The 20817-nt window shown below is 58.6% G+C and overlaps 2 protein-coding genes across 3 annotated transcripts in view; both read left to right on the top strand.

Moving 5' to 3' along the window:
- On the top strand, nucleotides 1-2559 carry NPW (neuropeptide W). The gene is made up of 2 exons (XM_074552853.1): nucleotides 1-516; nucleotides 2157-2559. The coding sequence occupies exons 1-2, from the start codon at nucleotides 112-114 to the stop codon at nucleotides 2190-2192; spliced, it is 441 nt and encodes a 146-aa protein (XP_074408954.1). The 5' UTR covers nucleotides 1-111; the 3' UTR covers nucleotides 2193-2559.
- Nucleotides 2560-10224: 7665 nt separating this feature from the next.
- The window catches only part of NHERF2 (NHERF family PDZ scaffold protein 2), a 35895-nt gene continuing 25302 nt past the window's right edge, over nucleotides 10225-20817 (top strand). For both annotated transcript variants that reach the window (XM_074552709.1, XM_074552708.1), the window contains exons 1-2: nucleotides 10225-10800; nucleotides 14833-15090. In XM_074552709.1, the coding sequence (XP_074408810.1) occupies nucleotides 10240-10800; nucleotides 14833-15090 (819 nt within the window). In that variant the 5' untranslated portion in view covers nucleotides 10225-10239. The remainder of the gene's footprint in view (nucleotides 10801-14832; nucleotides 15091-20817) is intronic.

The following is a 20817-nucleotide window of genomic DNA, read 5'->3' as shown; positions in this document are numbered from 1 at the left end:
CCGCGGGGCCCCTCCCGACGGCGCTATAAACCGGCGGGGCGCGGGAGCGGGGCAGCCGTCGCTGGGGTGCCCGGGGCCGGGCACAGCCCTGCCCGCACAGTGCCCCGCGCCATGGCCAGGGGACAGCTGTCGGGGGGCGCCTGGGGGGCCCTGGTGCTGCTGGGGCTGATGCTGCCGGCCGCCCCGGCGGGCGCCTGGTACAAGCACGTCGCCAGCCCCCGGTACCACACGGTGGGTCGCGCCTCGGGGCTGCTGATGGGGGTCCGCCGCTCTCCCTACCTGTGGCGGCGGGAGCTGCCGGCCGAACCCCCCCGGCACCCCGGCACCCCCGCCGGGGACAGCCCACCGGCAGCCCCGGGCCATCCCGGCGGGGAGAGCCCCCCGGGCGCCGCCCCGGCCCCGCCGCCGCCGCCCGGCCCGGGGCGCCTCCTGCAGCGCCTGCTCCGGCGGGGATGGGGATGGGGCGGCCCCCGCCCGGCCCCCGCCCGGCCCCCGCCCGCGCCCCGCCAGCCTCAGGTAACGCCCGGGACACCGCGGGGATGCGGGGGATGCGGGGAGCGGCCGGTCCGCGGTGCTCGGGATGCTCGAGGGGCGCACGGGATGGGGAGCCCTGCGGTCACTACGGGATGCTCGAGGGGCGCACGGGATGGGGAGCCCTGCGGTCACTCCACGGCTCCCGGAGCGCTGGGGGTCACCGGGTTGTGGGGAGTCTGGAGTCTGAAACCCCGTGCAGGGGTTTCAGCAGGAAATTGGGGTTCGGGGGAGCTTGGAGAGGGGTCACCAGGTAAGTGTGTGTTTGTAGGGGCTGTGCTTTGCCTTCAGGGCAGAAAAAGAGCTGGATGAAGTGACCAAGGTCAGGTTGGACGGGGCTTGGAGCAATCTCGTGCAGTGGAAGTTGTCCTGCACATGCAGGGGGCGGAATTGGAGGATCTTTAAGGTCTCTTCCAACCCAAACCATTCCAGGACTGTAGGATTTCTGTGTGTGCCCGGTTTGGTGCATCACAAACCCGCACTTTGTGGGACCAAACTGCCCGTGCCCGAGGGGTGTCCCTGGGCTATCCATGGGGTGTCCCTGGGCTATCCATGGGGTGTCCATGGGGTGTCCATGGGCTATCCATGGGGTGTCCCTGGGGTATCCATGGGGTGTCCCTGGGGTGTCCCTGGGCTATCCATGGGGTATCCATGGGGTGTCCCTGGGGTGTCCATGGGCTATCCATGGGGTGTCCATGGGGTGTCCCTGGGGTGTCCATGGGCTATCCATGGGGTGTCCCTGGGCTATCCATGGGGTGTCCATGGGCTATCCATGGGGTATCCATGGGGTGTCCATGGGCTATCCATGGGGTGTCCCTGGGCTATCCATGGGGTATCCATGGGGTGTCCCTGGGGTATCCATGGGGTGTCCCTGGGCTATCCATGGGGTGTCCCTGGGCTATCCATGGGGTGTCCATGGGCTATCCATGGGGTGTCCCTGGGCTATCCATGGGGTGTCCCTGGGGTACCCATGGGGCAGGCAGCCCGGTGATGCCGGGGTGCTCCCAGCATGGCCCTCCCTCTCTCAGGACCCTTCTCCTGCCCCTCGGGGCTCAGCCGGCTGCGTGGGACTGCCTCGGGGCCGGCTCCAGCCTTTACATTTCTTTCCTCTTATGTAAAGCTGGAGCCAACATCCAGCTGAAATCCACCGAGGCTTTTAGCTGTTGGATCAGCCCCTGAAACATGTAGCTGTGTTCCTCCCCCACTTCATTTTTTTGGAGAAAATCTGGGATAAGAATCATTTTGGGAAGGCTCAGACAGGTCAGCCCAGCCCTGGATACGGTGTGCTGTCCTGGGCTCCACAGCTCTGACCTGGGTACACCCTTGATTAAATCCTTCTGATTTCCCAGGCAAATTCCCACTGGGAACCCTGTGGGCAGGTCCAAACCTGGAATTTGGCTCTGCGTGGGGTTTATCTGTGTGGGGTTTATCTGTGTGGGGTTTATCTGCATGCACGGTGGCAGAAAGGGATTCTGCAGGTCACATCTGAGCCTGTGGAGGAGGAGATTTAATGAAACTTGTGAATGGAGCTGTGCTTTAAGCACTGAAACGGGGTCCCACGTGGGGAGGGAGGTGGTGCTGGAGCTGGGTACTCCAAAATAATCCAATCCCTCTTCTCCTTCCAGCTCTTCCCTCTTGAGGACCTGGCTCTGAGCCGCTGACAGAGTGGTGGAGATGCTTCCTGTGCCAGGGAGCACCGGCTGCCCCAGGTGGGAGCTGCTCACCTGGCTGGCAGGGAAGGCTCTCCTCGCTGGATCTGCGGGCACTCTGACCTCTCTGAAACCACACAGACACTGACATCCCAAAACTCTGATTTCTCACAGCCGCTGCCCAGCTGCAGCGGTAAATCCATCTTGTCTCCAGGCCAGCCCTGCGCTATGAACTCGGGGAGAAAGAAACAGGGGAGATATTTATTTTTGTTTATTTTTTTTACATTTCTGTACTGGCTTGTTTGCAATCTGACAGAAACATGTACTGTTCGCTTCCTCGGAACCTGCCCTCATTAAAATGAGATGTGATCAAAGGAAACTTTGGCTTCCTGGTGCTGTTGCAGGGTCTTGGTGGGGATTTTTTGAGAGCAAAACCTGGTCCGGCTCTGCATGGGGCAGACACGTCAGCAGCTGGGTCACTCCCAGATTTTTCTGGCATGATTTAACTCCTTGACACAATTTTTTCTGCAGTTTTACAGTAAATCTCTTTTACTGCCTGTCGGGGAGTCACTGCCAGGCCAAGTGCCAACTCAGATGACAAAATTTCGGGATATTTTCTCAACTGGGCTGTACAAAAGCTCTGCAAGCCCTCACTGCTCTGCTTGTGTTTTAGGGTTTGATTTCTATATATTCCCACTGATGGAAATAAATGTCAATCCCCATTAAAACAGGGAGAAACCTCAGGGCTGGGTAGGAGAATGTGGGGAAAGGGCATTGGAGCTGGTGGCATCTGGGATTTAGGGAAAACTGAGGTTTGGGGGGCTGAGTCTGGCACTGCTGAGCTTTAACCTGCCAGCAGATTTTGTAGGAAATTTGACAAAAAGAAACATTTATTTCCACCACTTTTAGATGAACCCCCTGCTCCTGCCAAGGTTTGTGCTGCCTTTGGTTGGGGTCTGGAAGGAAAATCCCCTCCTGGGGCTGGTCAGTGCCAGGCCAAGCCATCCCTGCCATGCTCCCCTCACCCTGGGGCTCTGTCACCCCTCACGGGCTCTCAGGGAGGATTTTGGGGGCTGTAACCCATGAAGGATCATTCTCTCCCAGTTGTTTTCCCCACCAGTTTCTCCTCCATGTCCCCTCTCTTTCTCCCTCCCACGATTTTCCAACTCCTGCCCTTGGATGCTGGGATGGGCCCAATGAGACACAATTGCTGCACTTGAATCCATCCTTGGCAGGCTCCAGCAGCCCCTGGAGTGGCCATGAGGCCAATTCCTCCAGGAAAATAAGGATAAAATGAGGCAGAACAGGTAAAGCTCTGCTTTGAATTGAGGGTGCACAGGGGGATGAAGGGTGATGGGATTAGAAACCCTCATCTGTTGGCAGCAAACACTTGAACGTGCCACTTGCTGGAGTGAACCCATGAGACATTCAGTGAAAGCCACAAACCCTTCACTCCTCACCTTGGAAAATCATTTTTCCTGTACAGCTCGAGCTGATTCCCCACTGGGGCTGTAAAATCATTTCCTCTGTGCTGCTGTTTCTCTGGAGACATCTGGGCCTTCCCTGGGGATGAATGAGCCAAATAAAAAGGAAGGAGGCTTAAAAAGGTATTTAATTACCCTGCCACCTCCGGGCAGGACCCAGCCATCCCTAATGGATGTTAATGTGATCCCCTCACAGGCTGATCCCGAGGGAGATCCCACATCCTTCCCCATCACATCCCCTCGCTCGGAGGGGCTGCATGCCTGCACCACCAAGATCCCATGGCTTGGGCCACAGGGACGCCCTGTCCAGGCCCCAGTGAATGCCCCAAAATGAAATGCAGCCACAGGGATGCCCAGGGGGAGTGCCAACATCTGCAATTCACATCTGGGAGCAAAGTGAGGGGACAAAAGCTTTAGAGAGGAGCATGGAGAGGCCCAGAGCTGCAGCAGCGCATCGGCCCTGGCCCCATTCAGGGTCCTGGTCCTTCCCTGTTCCCCAGAGCAGCTGTGCAGGGACAACTGCAGCCAAGGAGGGCGATTCCCAATGGCACTTTGGGATGGGGGGGCTCAGAATCATCCAGTGCCAGTGGCACCAACCATCCCTTCCCTCCCACCATGTCCTGGGGGCTGTGGGGCGGTGGACAGGAGGTGCCACCAGGAGTGCAGTGGCAGCCGGTGGCTTCCCCAGGCCCTCTTGTGGTCACAGCGGCCACCACGGAGGTTGGGACCAGCCCTGCCACCATGTCCCCATCCCTGCTCCCTTGCAGAGCAGGGAATTGTCCCCATGGGTGCCACTTTGCCTGCGTGGCCCCAGCCAAGGCCACAGGTCCTGGAAGGGATGGGTGCTCTGGCTCTCTGCTGTGCCCCTGCCCCGTGTGTGGATTTGGGCAGCCCAGGGATGAGGCAGCTCGGGGTGCCCATGCAGCACACCTGGGCTCTGCAGCTGTGCTGGGGAAGATGAGACAGGAAAGCCTTATCAGTATGATTGTCTGGCAAAAGATGTTGAGAATATAGGAACTATAAGAAGCGAGATTGAAATAAAAGCAAGCTTTGAGATACCTCAGTTACTGAACAACTGGAAAACAATGGTGTGGCTGGCTGAAGGTGATCCCCTTTTGATGGAACAACACCCTCTGCTTGCAGACAGGCCCAAGGGTCAGAGCAGACCCTACAGCTTGGCAGAAGGGGCCCAAAGAGGAGTTTATAGGGTTTAAATGTAACACAGTATGGTAATGTAGTGATTCTTACAGGCTGTATGTAAATGCTATAGGATTTGTATCTTGTTTGGTCACTAGATTGGTTAGTGAGAATGAGAATATTCAACACAGAAGATTTATTGTATTGTAATGGGAACCTCACTCTCTTATCTGTTTACTGTCTCACCCTCTCATCCTCTCTCTCCCTCTCTCTCAGCCTGCTCTGAGCTGTGGCTGGCAGCTCCCAGCAGGGCCCTGCACCCAGGCCCTTTGCAATAAACCCCAAATTCCGCAACCTGGTTTCAGAGATCTCTCGTCTCCATCCATCCCAACCGTCCTACACCCTGATGCTCCTACAGAGCTGGATGTGGCCTGGGTCCACGCTCAGGGCAGCCTCGGCATTCCGTGGTCACAGCGGGCCTGGCAGTGCCCGCGGTGCCCGGTGCCAGCGGGCGCGCTGTGTCCCAGGCCCAGGGCGGGTGAATCCCAGTGGCTGTGGCGGGCAGGAAGATGTCCCACCCCAACCCGGGGCAGCTCCCTTTCCTTCCCGGCTCCCCGGCCTCTCCCAGGGGAGCAGCAGCAGCCAGGGCGGGTTTGGGAAGGGCAGAGGCCGGGCAGGAACCGGCAGGCCCGGGGGAGCTGCCGTGAGCTCACGCTGGGCTGGCCCGGGCACACACAATGGCCCCTGCGGGTACCAGGAGGAAGAAAACTCCCCAAGGAATTTCCTCCAGCGTCGGGCCTGCTCAGTAGCTGTTCCTCAGGGATGCAGGCCAGCACTGAGCACATCCCTGGCTGTGGATGGAAATGGCTCGCACGGAGCTGGCTGTCCTCATGGTCCCTGCAATGGCCCCAGATGGCCCTGTGGGCACCAGCCTCCTCAGGAGCCAGTCCCTCTGGAGTTCCATTACCCATAGAGCTTTCCTGTACCACCACACACATCCCAGCTCCTGCAGGCAAAGGCGTGTCCTGCCTGGCAGAGGCCGTGGGTGTCTGTCCCACGGGGACTCTGGGTGTGGGAGCTGCATCCCTGCAATCCCCAGGTGGAGGCTCAGGTGTGGCCAGCCCGGCTGGGCCCGTGGCCAGCTCCCGCCTGCACAGCATCCAGCAGCACCAGCCCCACCAGCTCAGCTCAGCACAGCTCAGCTCAGCTCCCACAGCTCAGCTCCCACAGCTCTGCCACCTCCTGCACATAATAAAGGAGCTGCCAGCTTGTGCAAGATGGATCTCCCAGCTCTCAGCGGCGTGGCTGAACTTTCTGGACTTTCACAACCCACAAAACCAGTAATTAATCGTGCTAATGATCGGTTCTTCTTCTATCCCCATCAATCTAACCTGGGGAATGTTTACAGCTCAATAGTGCCACACACAGAGGCTCAGGGAAAATGAGATGGGGTTTTTTATGAGCTCTCCTCTCATTCCTGGTTCCTCAGGCAGCACAAATAAATCATCCCCTTTGAAATCATCCCCTGGGAGCAGCCAGGCCCTGCAGCCTCACACTGAGTGATGGTGAAACAAGGGAGGAATGAGCACGGAGCATCCAGGCCAGTGGGAAATCCCAGGAGTTCATTTATTCCCAGTTAGAGCTGATCACTGCGGTGACACGGGCTCTGCAGTGCCAGCAGGGACCAGCAGCACGAGGAGCAGCCCTGAGCTCCCTCCACAGCCAGCAGAACCTGCTGGGAGTGCTGGAAATGGAGCCTGGTGAGCTCCAGCTATGGGGTGGAAAGCTGGAATGTGAGTAAACACCAGCGCTGAGGAGGAAGAGGAGGCTGAGCAGGAGGAAGAGCAGGAGCAGTGTCCAGCCCTGCCGTGGGCCAGCAAAGCTCCCAGCTCTGGGCAGGATGAGCTCAAGGGATTTACCAACATCCTGGGACAGGGGGGACATGGAAATGCCACCAGATGTGCCCAAAGCCACTCATGGAGCCACAAGTGGGACACAGGGCTCTTGGCATCTCAGCAATGAGTGTGCAGAAGGACCCAAAGGCACCAGGAAAACCTCCCACCCCTCTGGAAGCTCTGGCCCAGCCCAGTGGCTCCATCGTCACCATCCTCCTCCTCAAAGAGCTCCTCACCCTCCCACTGCCTCAGGGACAAACCTGACTGAGCAGGCTTGGGGGGTCAGCTGAGGATTTCCCAGTTTCTGAATGAGGATGGACTTTGTGGCTCCCCAAAATTCCCACTTGGAGCTGCCAGGGAGCCTGGAGGTGACTCTGATTTCCATAACTGGGAAAGTCTTCACCTGCATTTTAAATTAGTGTTGCAACAGCATCAGGCCTGAGGCAAAGGGAGCAGGACACAGGTGGGATTCTCTGTCACTGCTCAGCCAGGGAGGGAACTGGAAGCAGATGTTGACCAAAAAGAGCTCCAAACCCTTCCAAGCCACTGAGCTCACAGGTCCCTGGGCTGCCTCTGCCCCCAGTCTGGGCTTAGAGATCTGCCCAAATCAACACACCCAGAAATGTAAATGGAAAACTTCTGCCTGAGCAGGATCTGCTGGATTTACCAAGGCTCTGCCATTCCAGGGTGCAGGATCCTCTCTGTGCTCTCTCATTTTGCTTTCACTGAGACTTGGGAGGATGGGAAAAGGCAGGATGGGCAGAACCAAAGGGATTTTGTGCCTTGTGATGATGCACATTTGCACAATGTATTTTAATGTTCCTTCCAGCTCCTTCTCCATCAGCTGCAGGGAAAAAATGCAGGATTTCCCTGAGATCCATGTTTGTGCAAGGGATGCACAGGCTGTGTCCCAGGACAGGCAGGACAGCCCAGGGCTGTGTGCCAAGGGCACAGCCACAGCTCCCAAAGCAGAGGGATCACAAAATAAATGTTTGATTTTAGGATCACAAGGTGCTCAGGCAAAGATCCAGTGCTGAGTCAGGGCTCTACCAAGTCCCCTACATTCTCTACAATAAACAGATGGGGTTTTTTGGGGGAAGGAATGCCTTTTGCAGACACTGAGGTTGAAAAAAATCAATAAATTCAGAGCACACTTTAAAAAATGCTCGTACTTTACAAAAGAGAGCTTTTTAAAAATTCAAATGGTTTCCCCCCTTTTCAAAATATTTTCTCTCTGTTTTATTATCTTTTTAAAGTTTTCCATGCTCCCAATGCTTTCAAAAAGATATTTAAAAGGGTTAAATATTCACTCTGACCACCCGAAAGATTTTCTCCCACCGTGTTTTTATTGCGCTGAATCAAAAGAAAAACTTTTTGGTTCAAATAAACTTGAAACAATTCCTTCTCCTCCCCCCTTCCCTCCAGCATTTTGGTTTAGCCAGTGAGTGGAAAAATCAATTATTCGCACTCCTCCAGCCCGATAAAAAGCTTCAGGACTCCACAAAGAGGCTCGAGGGAGCAGTTGTGTTGTACAGCAAATAAAACGGGCTCAGGTTCTCAGCTCTCCTCCTGGGTCACCCGGGATCCTGCACTGAGCTCGGCGCTGCTGCAGTGACACAGGCAGTGGAGAGGCAGAGCATTGTCACTGGGGGAACTAAAACATCCTCCTGGGGGGACATCAGATCCTCTCCTGGTGGGACATCACATCCTCATGGGGGGACATCAGATCCTCATCACATCCTCATGGGGAGACATCACATCCAGCTTTGGTGGGACTTGACATCCTCCTGGGGGGACATCACATCCTTCTTTGGGGACATCACATCCTCATGGGGGACATCACGTCCAGCTTTAGTGGGACTTCACATCCTCCTGGGGGGACATCAGATCCTCCTTTGGGAACAGCACATCCTCCTTCTGGTGGGACATCCCATCTTCATGGTGGGACACATGTCATCCTGGTGGGACATCACATTCTACTTTGATGGGACATCAGATCCAACTTTGGTAGGATATCACATCCTCCTGGTGAGACATCACACCCTTCTTTGGTGGGACATCAGATCCAACTTTGGTAGGATATCACATCCTCCTGGTGAGACATCACACCCTTCTTTGGTGGGACATCAGATCCTCCTGGGGGGACATCACATCCAACTTTGGAGGGACATCAGATCCAGCTTTGGTGGGACATCACATTCTCATGGTGCGACACACACACCACATCCAACTTTAGTGGGACACAAGATCCTCATGGTGGGACATCACATCCTTGTGGTGGGACATCACATTCTCCTTTGGTGGTTCATCAGATCCAGCTTTGGTGGGACATCACATTCTCGTGGCGGGACACACGTCATCCTAGTGGGACATCACATCCTCCTGCTGGGACCTCATGGCTGCCAAGCCTGAGGAGCTGAGGCTGCCCTGACCTGTCTGGAGCCAGGGCTGAGCCTGTTCCCACCCCACAGTGACAGACACCCCAAGGGACAGCCCCAGTGCCCCCAGCCAGCCCCTGCAGCTCCCAGAGCCACACTGCCTGCAGGGAATGAGGGGGGAAGGACTGGCAGAGATAAATAATGCTGTGATTTTTCAGGATACAGTCTCCAAGCATGTTTTTGGTTCCAGGGTTTTTAAGAGTGAATTTATGCATAGCTGCAGTGGAAGTAGGGTTTTTAAGCAAACTACACATTAAAAGTAAATCAATATTAATTTCTGGAGCCTTTTATTTTCAGCCTCCAGCTGGCTGCTGTGTTTGCTCAGTGCTGTAAAATCTGGTAGGAAAGCTGTTGAGGAAGGAGAAGCTGCAGAAGAAGGCCTGAGAACCTGTGTGAAAGGAATGTGACACTCAGGGCCATCACTGTGACAGCTGCTCTGGGTCGTGTCCTCCTTGTAAAAGATTTCAAGGAAATGAAGCTGAGGAATGCAGAAAGGTGAAGACGGGGATCTCTGTGTTTCACTAAACAAACTCAGCCCAGGTGAAACCTGGGTGGCCTCCCAGGGTCAGCCCGGCTGGAGCCGGAGCCTTTCCCCACCAGGAGTCATCGAATCCTGGAACGGTTTGGGTTGGAAAGGACCTTAAAGGACTTAAAGATCCGGTGCCATCCATCCAGTGCCACCTCTGCCATGGGCAGGGACACCTTCCACTGTCCCAAGTTGCTCCAAGCTCCGTCCAACCTGGGGACACTTCCAGGGATCCGAGGGCAGCCACAGCTGCTCTGGGCACCGTGTGCCACGGGGATGCACCAGATTGCCGCTGCTGGGAGGGTTTTGGCCCCGGGGCTCCATCAGCTGCTGGAGTCAGGGTCGGTGTCGGTCCCGGTGCCGATGCTGGGCATCCCCAATCCCGGGGCTCCATCAGCTGCTGGTGCTGGTGTCGGTGTTGGTTCTGCTGCCGATGCTGGTGCCGATGCCGGTACCGGGCATCCCTAACCCCGGGGCTCCATCAGCTGCTGGTACCGGTGCCGGGGTCGGTTCTAGTGCCGGTGCCGGGCATCCCTAACCCCGGGGTTCCATCAGCCGCTGGTGTCGGTGCCCGTGCCGATGCCGGTCCCGGTGCCGGTGCCGGTGTTGGTCCCGGTGCCGGTCCCGGTGTCGGTGCCGGTCCCGCCCCGTCCCTCGCTGCGGCTCCGCCCCGTTCCCTCCCGTCCCGCCGCCGTCCCCGCCCGCCGCGCTCCCGGTGCCGCGGGGCAGCCGCAGCATGGCCGAGCTGCGCATCGCCCCGGCCCCGGTCCCGAGCCCCGCCGCTGCCCCGCTCCCTCCGCCGGCCGCAGCCCCGGCGCCGGCCCCGGTCCCGATCCCGACCCGCCCCTCGGCGCCCGCCCCGGGCCGCCCATAAAAGCGGCCCCGCGCCCGCCCAGCTCCGCCGCCGCCGCCGCCGCTCCGCCGCCGGCCATGGCCAAGGACCAGCTGAAGCCGCGGCTGTGCCGAATGCTCAAGGGGGAGAGCGGCTACGGCTTCCACCTGCACGGCGAGAAGGGCAAGAGCGGCCAGTTCATCCGCAAAGTGGAGCCCGGCTCGCCCGCCGAGGCGGCGGGGCTGCGCGCCGGGGACCGCGTCGTGGAGGTGAACGGGCTCAACGTGGAGCAGGAGACGCATCACCAGGTGCGGGACGGAGCGGGGACGCGGCCGGGGCACCCCGGGCCCAGCGGGGTTTGTGCCCGTTCCAGCGGGGGTTTCACCCGAGATATCCCGAAATATCCCCGCTGGAGCATCCCCGGCCTGGCCGCGGAGGGGCGGCTGCGGCGGTGGGGCTGTTGCAGCTGTGGGTGGGTGTCCCGATGGGGTGGGTACCGCAGTGGGGTGGGTACCGCAGTGGGGTGGGTGCCCCGGTCGTGTGGATGCCCCCCGAGATGCCAGGGCCCGGCTTTGCGTGGCCCGGGAGCCGCAGCTCCGTGCGGGGTCGGAGCGCTGCAGTCGTGTCAAGGTGGGGAAGGCGAAGGAAGGTGTGTGTGGGGCTGGGCAGGGCTCTGCCGCGTTATGCAATCTGTGGTGGAAAGGAATGGGGAGACCCGGGCTTTATTTCCGGCTCTGCTGTGGGTTTTCTTGGCTGCTTTAGGCGAGCTGCGCCTGCCTGTGCAGCTCGGAGTGTAGGAAGATGCCTGAAAATCTCCAGATAGAGCTGTGCAGATGTTCAGCGGTTGGGCTGGCCAGGGAGCGATAGGGCTCGGAGGGGAGCCCTGGCTCTTCTGACCACGCTGGGACCGGGCAGCTCCGAGGGTGCTGTTTCTGCTCCAACAGAAGCTGTTTGTTTCAGGCTCTGGCATTTTCTCCTTGTAAAACTGAAACTTACATTTGTCAAACAATTTAGTCTAAAAAAAACCAAGAAATGCGGAAAAAAACAAGCAATGAGAACAAAAACAAACAAGCAGTAAGGTTCAAGCTGCTCCAGTACTGCTGGACTCTCAGAGCCTGGCAGGGGCACAATTTGCCTCGTGGTTTGTGGGGCTCTGCAGGATTTGGTGTTTTAGTAACTTAAAACATCTGCTCAGCCCCGCTGCCAGCACTGCAGGGGACAGAGCTGGGATGTGCCTCGATCCCACAGAGTTTTGGGGGGCTCTGTGTCCCCAGACCTCGCCCCAGGTGTGGATGTTGCTGTGCTGAAGGTGAAGCTGATCCTTCTAGGTGGCTCCAGTAAAGCCCCGTGTGCTCCTCTCCATGAGCCTGGTGGGGTTTGGTGGCAAACTGAGCTTGTTTTGATGCTCTGAGCCAGCCGTGTGAAAGTTGATGTTTGTCCTGAGAGCGGTTTCAAACTCCTTGAAGGAGGATCCCCATCTTTGATGTGGCTGGGCAGGAAGGAGGGCTGTGTTCCTGTGGTGCCTTGGAAGCCAGCAGAGCTCCCTGCTGGCGCTGGGCTGCTGGGGACGGGCGATAGCGGAGCCAGCTGCGCCTTTGAAACGTGCTGGGGCTTCCCAGTAGGTCAAGTGAAATGGGAGGGGGAAATTTCTCTTTCTTCCTTTTTTTTTTTTTTTTTTTTTTTTTTTTTTGGTGGTTGTTTGTTTTTGTTGTTGCTGCTGGCGGCAGGATGGAGCGCTGGCACTGGCTGCTGCAGAGCAGTGATTGGAACAGGGTGTCCCATCCAGGGTGTCCAGGAGCTCGGTGCCACTCTGGCTGCTGTGGCACTGGGATCTATGAGAGGGCCAGTGGTGGGAGCCCTGCCTGCTCTGGGATCACCATTTTCCTGCCTCAATGCCACAAGAACCTCTTCGTTCCCTCAAAAGCCCTGATGGGCCGTGGTGAGGGCGATGCCCTGGTGGGTCACACGATGGCTCTGAGCAGCCACTTCACCGCGGCCCTTCCTCTGCTCCTCGCCCAGCCTTGAACAAGTAACACTTCACCATTGCACAGGGGAGCCCGCAGCGCACAAGGCCTTGCTGGTTGGGTGTAACTGTGTTTCCAGCTGAAGCTGGCAGCATTTTTGTCTTTGTTCTCTGTTTTTTTTTTTTTTCTTTGGCCATGCCCAAGGAGCGAAGGCAGTGCATGCTCTGTCTCAGGCTTGCATGCTGGGTTCCTCCGAACCGGGCAGAGCTGCAGCTCCTGGGCACAGAAAGACTCCTGGTGCCCGGGGAGCCTGGCAGCATGGAGCAGGGCATGGGCACCTCTATGGGAGCTGCTGGTGGCACCGTGAGTCCTTCCTGGGCGCTGCTGTTTGGCAAGGGTGGCGGGGCCGGCGTTGCAGGGCTGGCGCTGCTGGCGCAGGGGTAAAGTCTGCCTGGGTGGGGCTGCGGAAATGGTGGGGCTGGCTCGGGTGCTCAGGAGGTCCCAGATGAGCAGGGCAGGCTGCATTGTCTCCAGAAGCCTGCGGGACTCCAGCCTGGGAGCATGGCTCGCAAGCGGGTACGGTGCTGGGCAGGAGCTGCTCTGCCTCCCACCTCTCTGCTCTGCCCCCAGGGAGACCTGCTGCCTTTGGGGGGCTCCTCGCAGCCCCTTCTGCCTTGGGGGGCTCCTCACAGCCCCTGCTGCTCGTCCTGCTCGTGGGGAGGGGGCAGGGGGCTGCTCTGTGCCACTCTCCATCCCTGCTCAGCCCCCAGCGCTTGTGGGACCTTCGCTCCATCACTGCTGTTGCTGTTGGGGGGCTTGGCCATGGGGTGAGCCCAGCACTGCTCCATCCCAGCTTTGGACCCTTCTGTGGACCCTCAGAGTTTCTCTGCAGTCTGTGGGACCCCTGTGATCCCCTGTGCTGCCTGGAGCACCCAAACTGCAGGCTCTGGGGATGTCCCTACAGCACCTTCCCCGTCCCCGTCTTTGCTGCTGTGCTTTGGCTGCTGCTGCCAGGTCCCCTCTGGGAGAAGTGTCCCTGCGCAGGCTCTGCTGGTGTCAGCAGCACCGTCTGATGGCAGATGTAAACGGATCTGAACGGGAGCAGATGGATTTTGTGGGCCTGGTGGATCAGCACCCTCCAGGCTGGTTCCAGGAGGGAGCCTGGATCACTGCTGTGCAGGCAGGGGCTGCAGTGGATGAGTTGGTTCAGCCCTGGCTGCAGCCTGTGCATTTCTTCCAGGCTGGTTTTTTTCTTGTTTGCAGATACCGGCTCTGTTGACCTTGAGTGGAGCTCGCAGGGAGTAAATAAATGCTGGTTAATTGCGTATTAGGCTCGTTTGTCGCTCTAACCTTGGCGTGTCTGGCCGCTGTGACCTAGATCAGAGCAGGAGCCCTGCAAGGAGCCCCGGGCTGCTTTTGGGGGGTTCTCAGCACGTCTGGGGTGTTCAGGGCCGCCCCATGGCTGGGGAGGGTGGCTGAGCAGCACTTGGAGCAATGCCACCCCTCCTCCTCCTCAGGATGAAGGCCTATGCAGGGAGGAGGTGCCCTGGCAGCTGCCAGCAGTGAGTCTGGAGCTGGTTTCCCTGTGGATGTTCTGAGTTTTCCCTGTTTCCATCCCGCTCTGGTGGGATTTAGCCCTGCCTGGCTGTGGGATCAGCTCCTCCTGGCTCTCTGCAGTGTCAGTGCCTGTCGGAGCCTCTGCCAGTCCCTGATCCTGCAAAGGAGCCGGGCACAGCAGGACAATGTCCCCATTCAGCCCTGCTGGAGCTGGATCCTGCCAGGGACGGGCTCATCTCCCGCTCCCAGCACTGGCTCCCCTCTTCTCTGCTGCTTCCCAGCACGGGCTGGGGATGGGTGCATGGATTGGGCTGCTTGCTTCCTCAATCTACCCCTGGCCTGCACAGTGGTGTGGTGGGGACAGTCCAGCACCTGACTGCCCACACTGGTGCTTAGAGCCTTCCTCTGCCCCCTGGCTCATGCCCTGCCCTGGGTATGGGAGTAGAAGGACACCCTGGATTGAGGAGATGAGGGTGTTTGCTTGGTGGGACAGACTGCACGGGACAGAGGGTTGCTGATGCTTGAGGGGCAGTACCAGCCTCTGGAAGCTCCTGACCGAGCAAGAGGCCATCCCAGGTGTCTGGGCAGGGTGATCCTGGCTGGCAGAGCTGCTGTGTGCCTGCAGGACCTGGGCTGGGAGACATCCCCAGGGATCTCCCAGAGCTGTGTCCTTGCCCTTTCTGCCCCATCACCTGTATCTGGGAGCACAGCCTTGTACCCAGACTGGAGCTGCAGCGCTGGGGGGGGGAGCTGATGGCCCTTGGGTGCCACCCCTGAATGTCCCCATGGCTCCATCTGAGCTGTCCCTGTCGTCCCCAGGTCGTGCAGCGTATCAAGGCCGTGGAGACGGAGACGCGGCTGCTGGTGGTGGACAAGGAGACGGACGAGTACCTGTGCAGCCTGCGGCTCACCTGCACCGAGGACATGGTGCACAACGGCATCGTGCTGGGCTCGGCAGTGCCCCCTGCCAAGGGCCTGCCCAGCGACAACGGCGAGCTCTGGAAGCCGCAGCTGGATCTGAGCGGGGGCGGCCTCCAGAGGCATTCCCACAGCTTCTCCTCCCACGGCAGCAGGAAGGTGAGGGGGGCTGTGGGGACCCCCTGGGATTTCCTTTCTCCTTGGGCATGGCTTGTCCCATCAGAGAAAACCCTGCTGTGTGTGGGACTCATCCTGGGGACCCCCAGTGTCCCTGTGGAATCTTTCACTCCAGGCAGTTTGGGGCTGTGCATTCCCTTCCCTCTGGTGTCCCCAAGGGTCTCCTGAGCTGCTGGGGGGGCTCTGGGGGGCTGCCAGTCCTGGGGACAGTGACCCCACGGTGCCTCAGCCAAGGCTGGTGTCCCAGCCTGGTCACAGGCAGCCCAGAGCAGGGCTGTGGCCAAGCTGGAGCTCATGAATGAGCTTCTCTGCCTCCATTATTCGCCGGAGGGAGGGAACATCTGGGCTGAACGTGTTCGCAGCTTTTTGCTGAAATGGGAAGTTAATTGGCTCTTTTCAAGCGGCCTGGGTCTGGCCTGGGACTCGGCACTAAGTGCCTTTTATTGGTAAACTCCTTTCCAGAAGGGAAGGAATTCGGGGTGGAACAGGTCCAGTTTCCATGGCTGCGGGGCTGGAGCCGGCGCCGGCAGGAGCGGGGCTGATAGCGGGGCTGGCTGGGGCTGGCAGGAGCTGCTGGGTGCTGTGTGCCCTGCTCCACGGCCATCTGTGCCCTCCTGTCCCTGTCCCCTGTCCCATGCTTGCTGCTCTGGGCTGCTCAGCAGCCTCTGCAGCACGGAGCTGCTGGGATCCCCTCCTCCTCCTCCTCTTCGTCCTCCTCCTCCTCCTCCCTGGGGCCCTGCAGGGGCTGCGCTGCCAGCTCGGTCTCTGTCCCCTCGCACTGGGGGTGGTGGCCGAGTGCTGGTCCAGAGGTGGCCACTGGGCTGCCAGGAGGACATCCATGGGAAGGTTGGGGAAGCGCTGTGTCCTCAGGAACCCCTCGTGCAGAAACCCCCGTGCAGATAAGGGTGATGCTGGTGTGAGGCAGGAGAGGGGCTCCCACCTCTGGTGCTTCCCTCTGGAGCTGTTTGGAGTCTTGCAGAGAAGGCTCCCCCTTCCCTGGGCCAGCCTCGGAGGCTGTGCTTTATTTTTCTTTATTCACTGTCTGATTTGAAGCTGTGTGTGTGTGAGGGTGGTGCTGGCTGTGTTTCCCTGGGGCTGCAGCCCCCCGGGACAGGGACAGGAGCCATTCCCAGGGACAGGGTGGCTCTCACAGGGACATTTCCTGCCCTGTTCCCTGTGCTGGTCTCGCTCCAGCAGCGGGAGCTGACGGGAAGTCAGGCCGGGGAACAGGACGGTCCTTTCCGGCCTTTGGGCTGTGGCTCCTCGGAGGAGAGGGTGGGACAGGGAGAGCAGGGCTGGCAGGGGGAGCAGAGCCCCTGTTCCCCTCAGAGGGGCTGTTCCTGGGCACCCACTGGTCTGGACACAGGGCTGATGTTTGGGCTGGACAAGAGGAGCTGGTTCCAGGGGTGATTCCCCCCTCGTGGGGTGGGGTTGGGCTGCTGAGCACCTGGGGTGGTTTGTTCCTGCCCCAGCAGGACAAACCAAGGTGCTGCCAAGGTCATTTCTCCATGCCAGAGCCATGTGTGACACTGGGGTGAGGTCAGGGGTGGCTGGAGCAGCAGGGCCTTGCCCGTCCTGCCCCCGAGCCTTGCCGTCCTGCCTGACTCAAGGTGGTGAAAGCTGCCCCAGGCTCTTGCTCTGGTTGCTGTGTCTCCCTTGCTGGGTGCCAGCAGAAGGGGTGCTGGAGCCCGATTTCTGCCCTGCGCTGTGTCCCCCCATGGGGCAGCTCGAGCCTTACCCCAACCCAGCAGCTCACAGGCACTGCAATGTGCAGCTCCTGGATATGGGAGATTGCTGCTGCTGCAGTGAGGCTGGGATACACCCAGGGATTGTTTCCCAGCCAGATTTAGGGCTTTTCTGAGCTTTCCTGGAGGCGTGCAGTGAAGGAGAGGAGGCAGCTCCTTCCCCCTGCAGACCCGTGGCCCCAAGCTGTCCCTGTGGGAGCTGGGGCTGCTGCTCCAGGGAGCTGCATTTTTGTCAGCAGCGTTTGTTTATAGAAAGCCTGGAGTTTTCCTGGATTTGAGGCCGGGGTTGTTCAGGGCAGCCTGAGGAGAGGAGCAGCTGAAACAGAACGAGGAGGGAAATCTGGTGGTGGTGATGGAGCAGGAGGGTGGGCACGGCCCTGCCACCCCTCAGAGCTGCCCTGGGTGTGGGGAGGTCACCGTGCACCCCGGCAGGGAGCTGTGCCCAGCACCTCGTGCTCCAGAAACCTCGGTGGTGCCATGAATAATTCAGCATGTATTTAAAATCCTGCCCGGGGAGAGGTCAGCAGGGCTGGCAGCCAGCAGCTGTGCCTGTCACAGCCCTGCTGTCCCCAACACCGTGGCTGTGGTGGCACAGGGAGCCAGGGCTGCCCTGTCCCGCAGCATTGTGCCCGTTCCTGTCTCTGCTGGCCTGGGGGGTTTGTCCCACTCTGTCCCCTGGCAGGGCACGTGTCCCCCATGCCAGGTTCCCAAGGCTCTGGCTGTGCCCTGCCTGGGGTGCACAGGTGGGGTTTGGGGGTCCCAGCGTGCCAGGGCAGCTCTGGGTGCTGGCTGTGAGCTGCTTTAATGGCAAAGGTGCCTTTGGCCACGGCAGGCTGTGATAAACCCCTGGGCTGCTGGTGTGTGAAAGGCAGGGGAGTTGCAGGGCTGCCAGCACCTCACCTGGGTACTGCTGGCCATTCCAGAGGTGTCCTGGTGGCACCTTTGCAGGGCTGTGGCTCTGCTGTCCCATGCCTGCAGGGCACTGGGACCCCGTTATGGCCATTAGGGATGTCCTTGGGGCTCGCTGCCTTCTCCAGGTGTGTTTGTAGGAGAAACAAGAGCGACAGCAAAGCCAGAGAGACGTTGGGGTGATGCAATTCCCTTCCTTCATGCTCTGGTCTGCAGGGGGTGGGTGTGCAAAGGGACCTTTACAACCTTGGTGAAGGATAAACTCTGGAGAAGTTTTATAATTTGGAGGACAAACCCACATCTTGGAGCTGCTGGATTCAACCCTGTTGGGTCTGGGGATTGAAATGGGGGGAATTAGTGGCTGGTTGCTGATTGTGATGTGCTGGGGAGGGATGGGGCACCCCAGGATCACTGCTGGCAGGAATTGGGGCAGCAGGATGGTGTCCCTGGGGTGACACAGAGGGTGGTGGGCAGCTCCTGAGCCCTCTGTGTGCCTGGGGACAGCTGTGCTGCTCTGAAGGACAAAGGACCAGGTGTGGGGTCAGTGCTGACCTCGAGGCAGTCAATATTTACCCTTCTCTCTGGGCCAGGAGTCAGAGCTTGTGTCTGTTGCAAACAAACCCCAGTGCTGTGATGTGTCCTGCCCCAGCTCTGCGAGGGGAATAACTCAGCACAGATGTCTTTGGAGCACTTTGCCAGCTCAGCTGAGGCCCGAAATTTAGGGCTTGTAGAATAACCACAGAGATGTAATAAAACCAAACATGAGCAGAAATGTCTGCAGCAATTATGCAATTTAAAAAAAAAATAAATAAGTGGATGGTTTGAATTAAAGCGCTTCCCTGCAGCATCTTCCACTGCCCGCGGCAGGCTGGGCTCTGTGGGAAAGGTGGGGAGGATGGCACAGCTCAGCCCTGGCACAGCCCAGCCCTGGCACGGCCTGGTGAGGCTCCTGCTGGGCAGAGAGAGTGTGGGGAACCCTCTGTGTCCCAGTGCATCCCTGCCCTTCCCACAGCTGCTGCTTTTGGGGATGCTGTGGGTCTGAGAGGGCAGAGATGAGGGGAAGCTGTGTTTGTGCCACCCTGGGGGCATCAGGGATGTGCCACCCTGGGGACATCAGGGATGTGCCACTCTTGGGACTTTGCCCTTTTTTGCTTTAAAAAAACACTTTGCAAAGCCAACTGTGCACCTGCAGTGTGGAGCTGCCCCTGGCTGAGGACGTGGATGGGATGGATGAGGAAGGGAAGGGATGGGATGGATGAGGAAGGGAAGGTGCCTGGAGAGGCTCTGCCAACCCTGGAGTCCCTGCCATGGGCACCCCTGTGTCCGTGAGGGTCTGTGTGGGTGGGAGCTCAGCCAGGATGGCACAGGGCTCCCTGGTTTTGGGATCTCCATCCCGAGCAGCAGCAGCAGCAGCCGGGCGGGGCTGTGGGGCCGCCCTGCTGACCCCGCTGCATTATTGATGTCCCCGGGCTGTGGCATCGCGTGTCACCGGCTGGGGGTGGGCTCGGGAGCGGCTCCAGCTCCGCAGCTCCGGCTCTGGGGGCTGGGACACCTGGGGATGGCAATCCTCATCCCTGGGGGATTGCACATCCTCATCTTCATCCCTGGGACTGCCAGGGCCGGGCTGGACCCAACCCGGAATAATGGAGGTGTCCGAATGAGATGGACTTGGGGCTCCCTTCCCATTGTTAGGGAAATTAATGCACGAACACCACAGGTTTATGTCCAAAAAGGAGACAGAGGAGTGCTTTTTGGCTTTATAATAACGGGAGAGGCCATGGGGCATCCCCTGGGGTGTCTCCAATTTTTGGAGGATGCAGCCTCCTTTTTGTCCCAATTTCCCAGCTGCATTTTCCTTCTCTCTTTCCCCGTTTCTGAAGTACTGGAGAGGTTCAGACTTCCCAATGTGCCTGATACCAGAGATTTCCCCTCTAATGTAGAACCCTCCATTTTAATTTTTAATTCTTATGGAATTTAGGGGTTTTTCCCCATTGGCTGAGGTACTTGAGAGGTTCAGACTTCCCAATACACCTGATACTGAAGATTTCCCAAAGATTTCCCTCTAATGTACAACCCTTCCTTTTCATTTTTAATTCTTACAGAATTTAAAGGTTTTTCTTCCCCATTTCATCTTTCAGTGTCTAATTTCGTTCATCAACAAACCGAAAGTTTATTTATAAAAGCAAATATCTTTTTTCATTCATCAATCAGTGGAATCCTTCCCATTGTATCTTTTACCTCCCAGTGCTGGTTTTGTCCACCAGCAGACCCACAGCTTGTTTGGAAACACAAATCCTCCATTCCTCTCACCATCCCAGGATTCTGTGATGGTTTTGGGATGCTGGTGCTGTTGCAGAGGCTGCACATGCCTGAACGCTGTGGGGTGGGGCAGCCCCAGCTCTGGTGTCTGTCCCTGTGCGCTGTCCCCCTTCCCTCTGGTGCAGGTTTTGGTGAGTTTGGGGCTGGCAGTGCAATTCCTGGAGCTGTGTTGGGATCAGCAGCGTGTGCTGGGCATCACTGCAGCACTCCAAGGAGGAGCTGGCAGGGATCTGAGCCCAATCCTGCTGGGAATGTTCTGGCCAGGGGTTAGTGTGGCAGGTCCTGTGTGCTGGGGTGGTGCTGGCAGGTTTTCCTCTTCTGGCCATTGGTGTCAGAGCTGAAACACCTCCTGGGAATGGGCTGGGTGGTAATTACAGCTGTGGCTGCAGGGAAATGGGAGCAGCCTGTTTGCTGCTCCTGCCCAGGGATTTGTTCTTGTTTGCTGCTCCTGCCCAGGGATTTATTCCTGTTTGTGCTCCTGCCCAAGGGTTCATTCCCATTTTGTGCTCCTGCCCAAGGATTCATTCCCATTTTGTGCTCCTACCCAAGGATTCATTCCCGTTTGCTGCTCCTGCCCAGGGATTTATTCCTGTTTGCTGCTCCTGCCCAAGGGTTCATTCCCATTTTTTGCTCCTGCCCGGGGATTTATTCCCATTTGCTGCTCCTGCCCAAGGGGATGCGGGCTGGAGCATCTGGGCAGGGCGAGCTCCGGTCCTGCATCCTCCCGGTGCTGCGG

The sequence above is a fragment of the Zonotrichia albicollis genome, chromosome 16, assembly GCF_047830755.1.
Source record: "Zonotrichia albicollis isolate bZonAlb1 chromosome 16, bZonAlb1.hap1, whole genome shotgun sequence".
Taxonomy (NCBI): Eukaryota; Metazoa; Chordata; class Aves; order Passeriformes; family Passerellidae; genus Zonotrichia; species Zonotrichia albicollis.
This window is presented reverse-complemented; position numbering and strand designations above follow the sequence as displayed.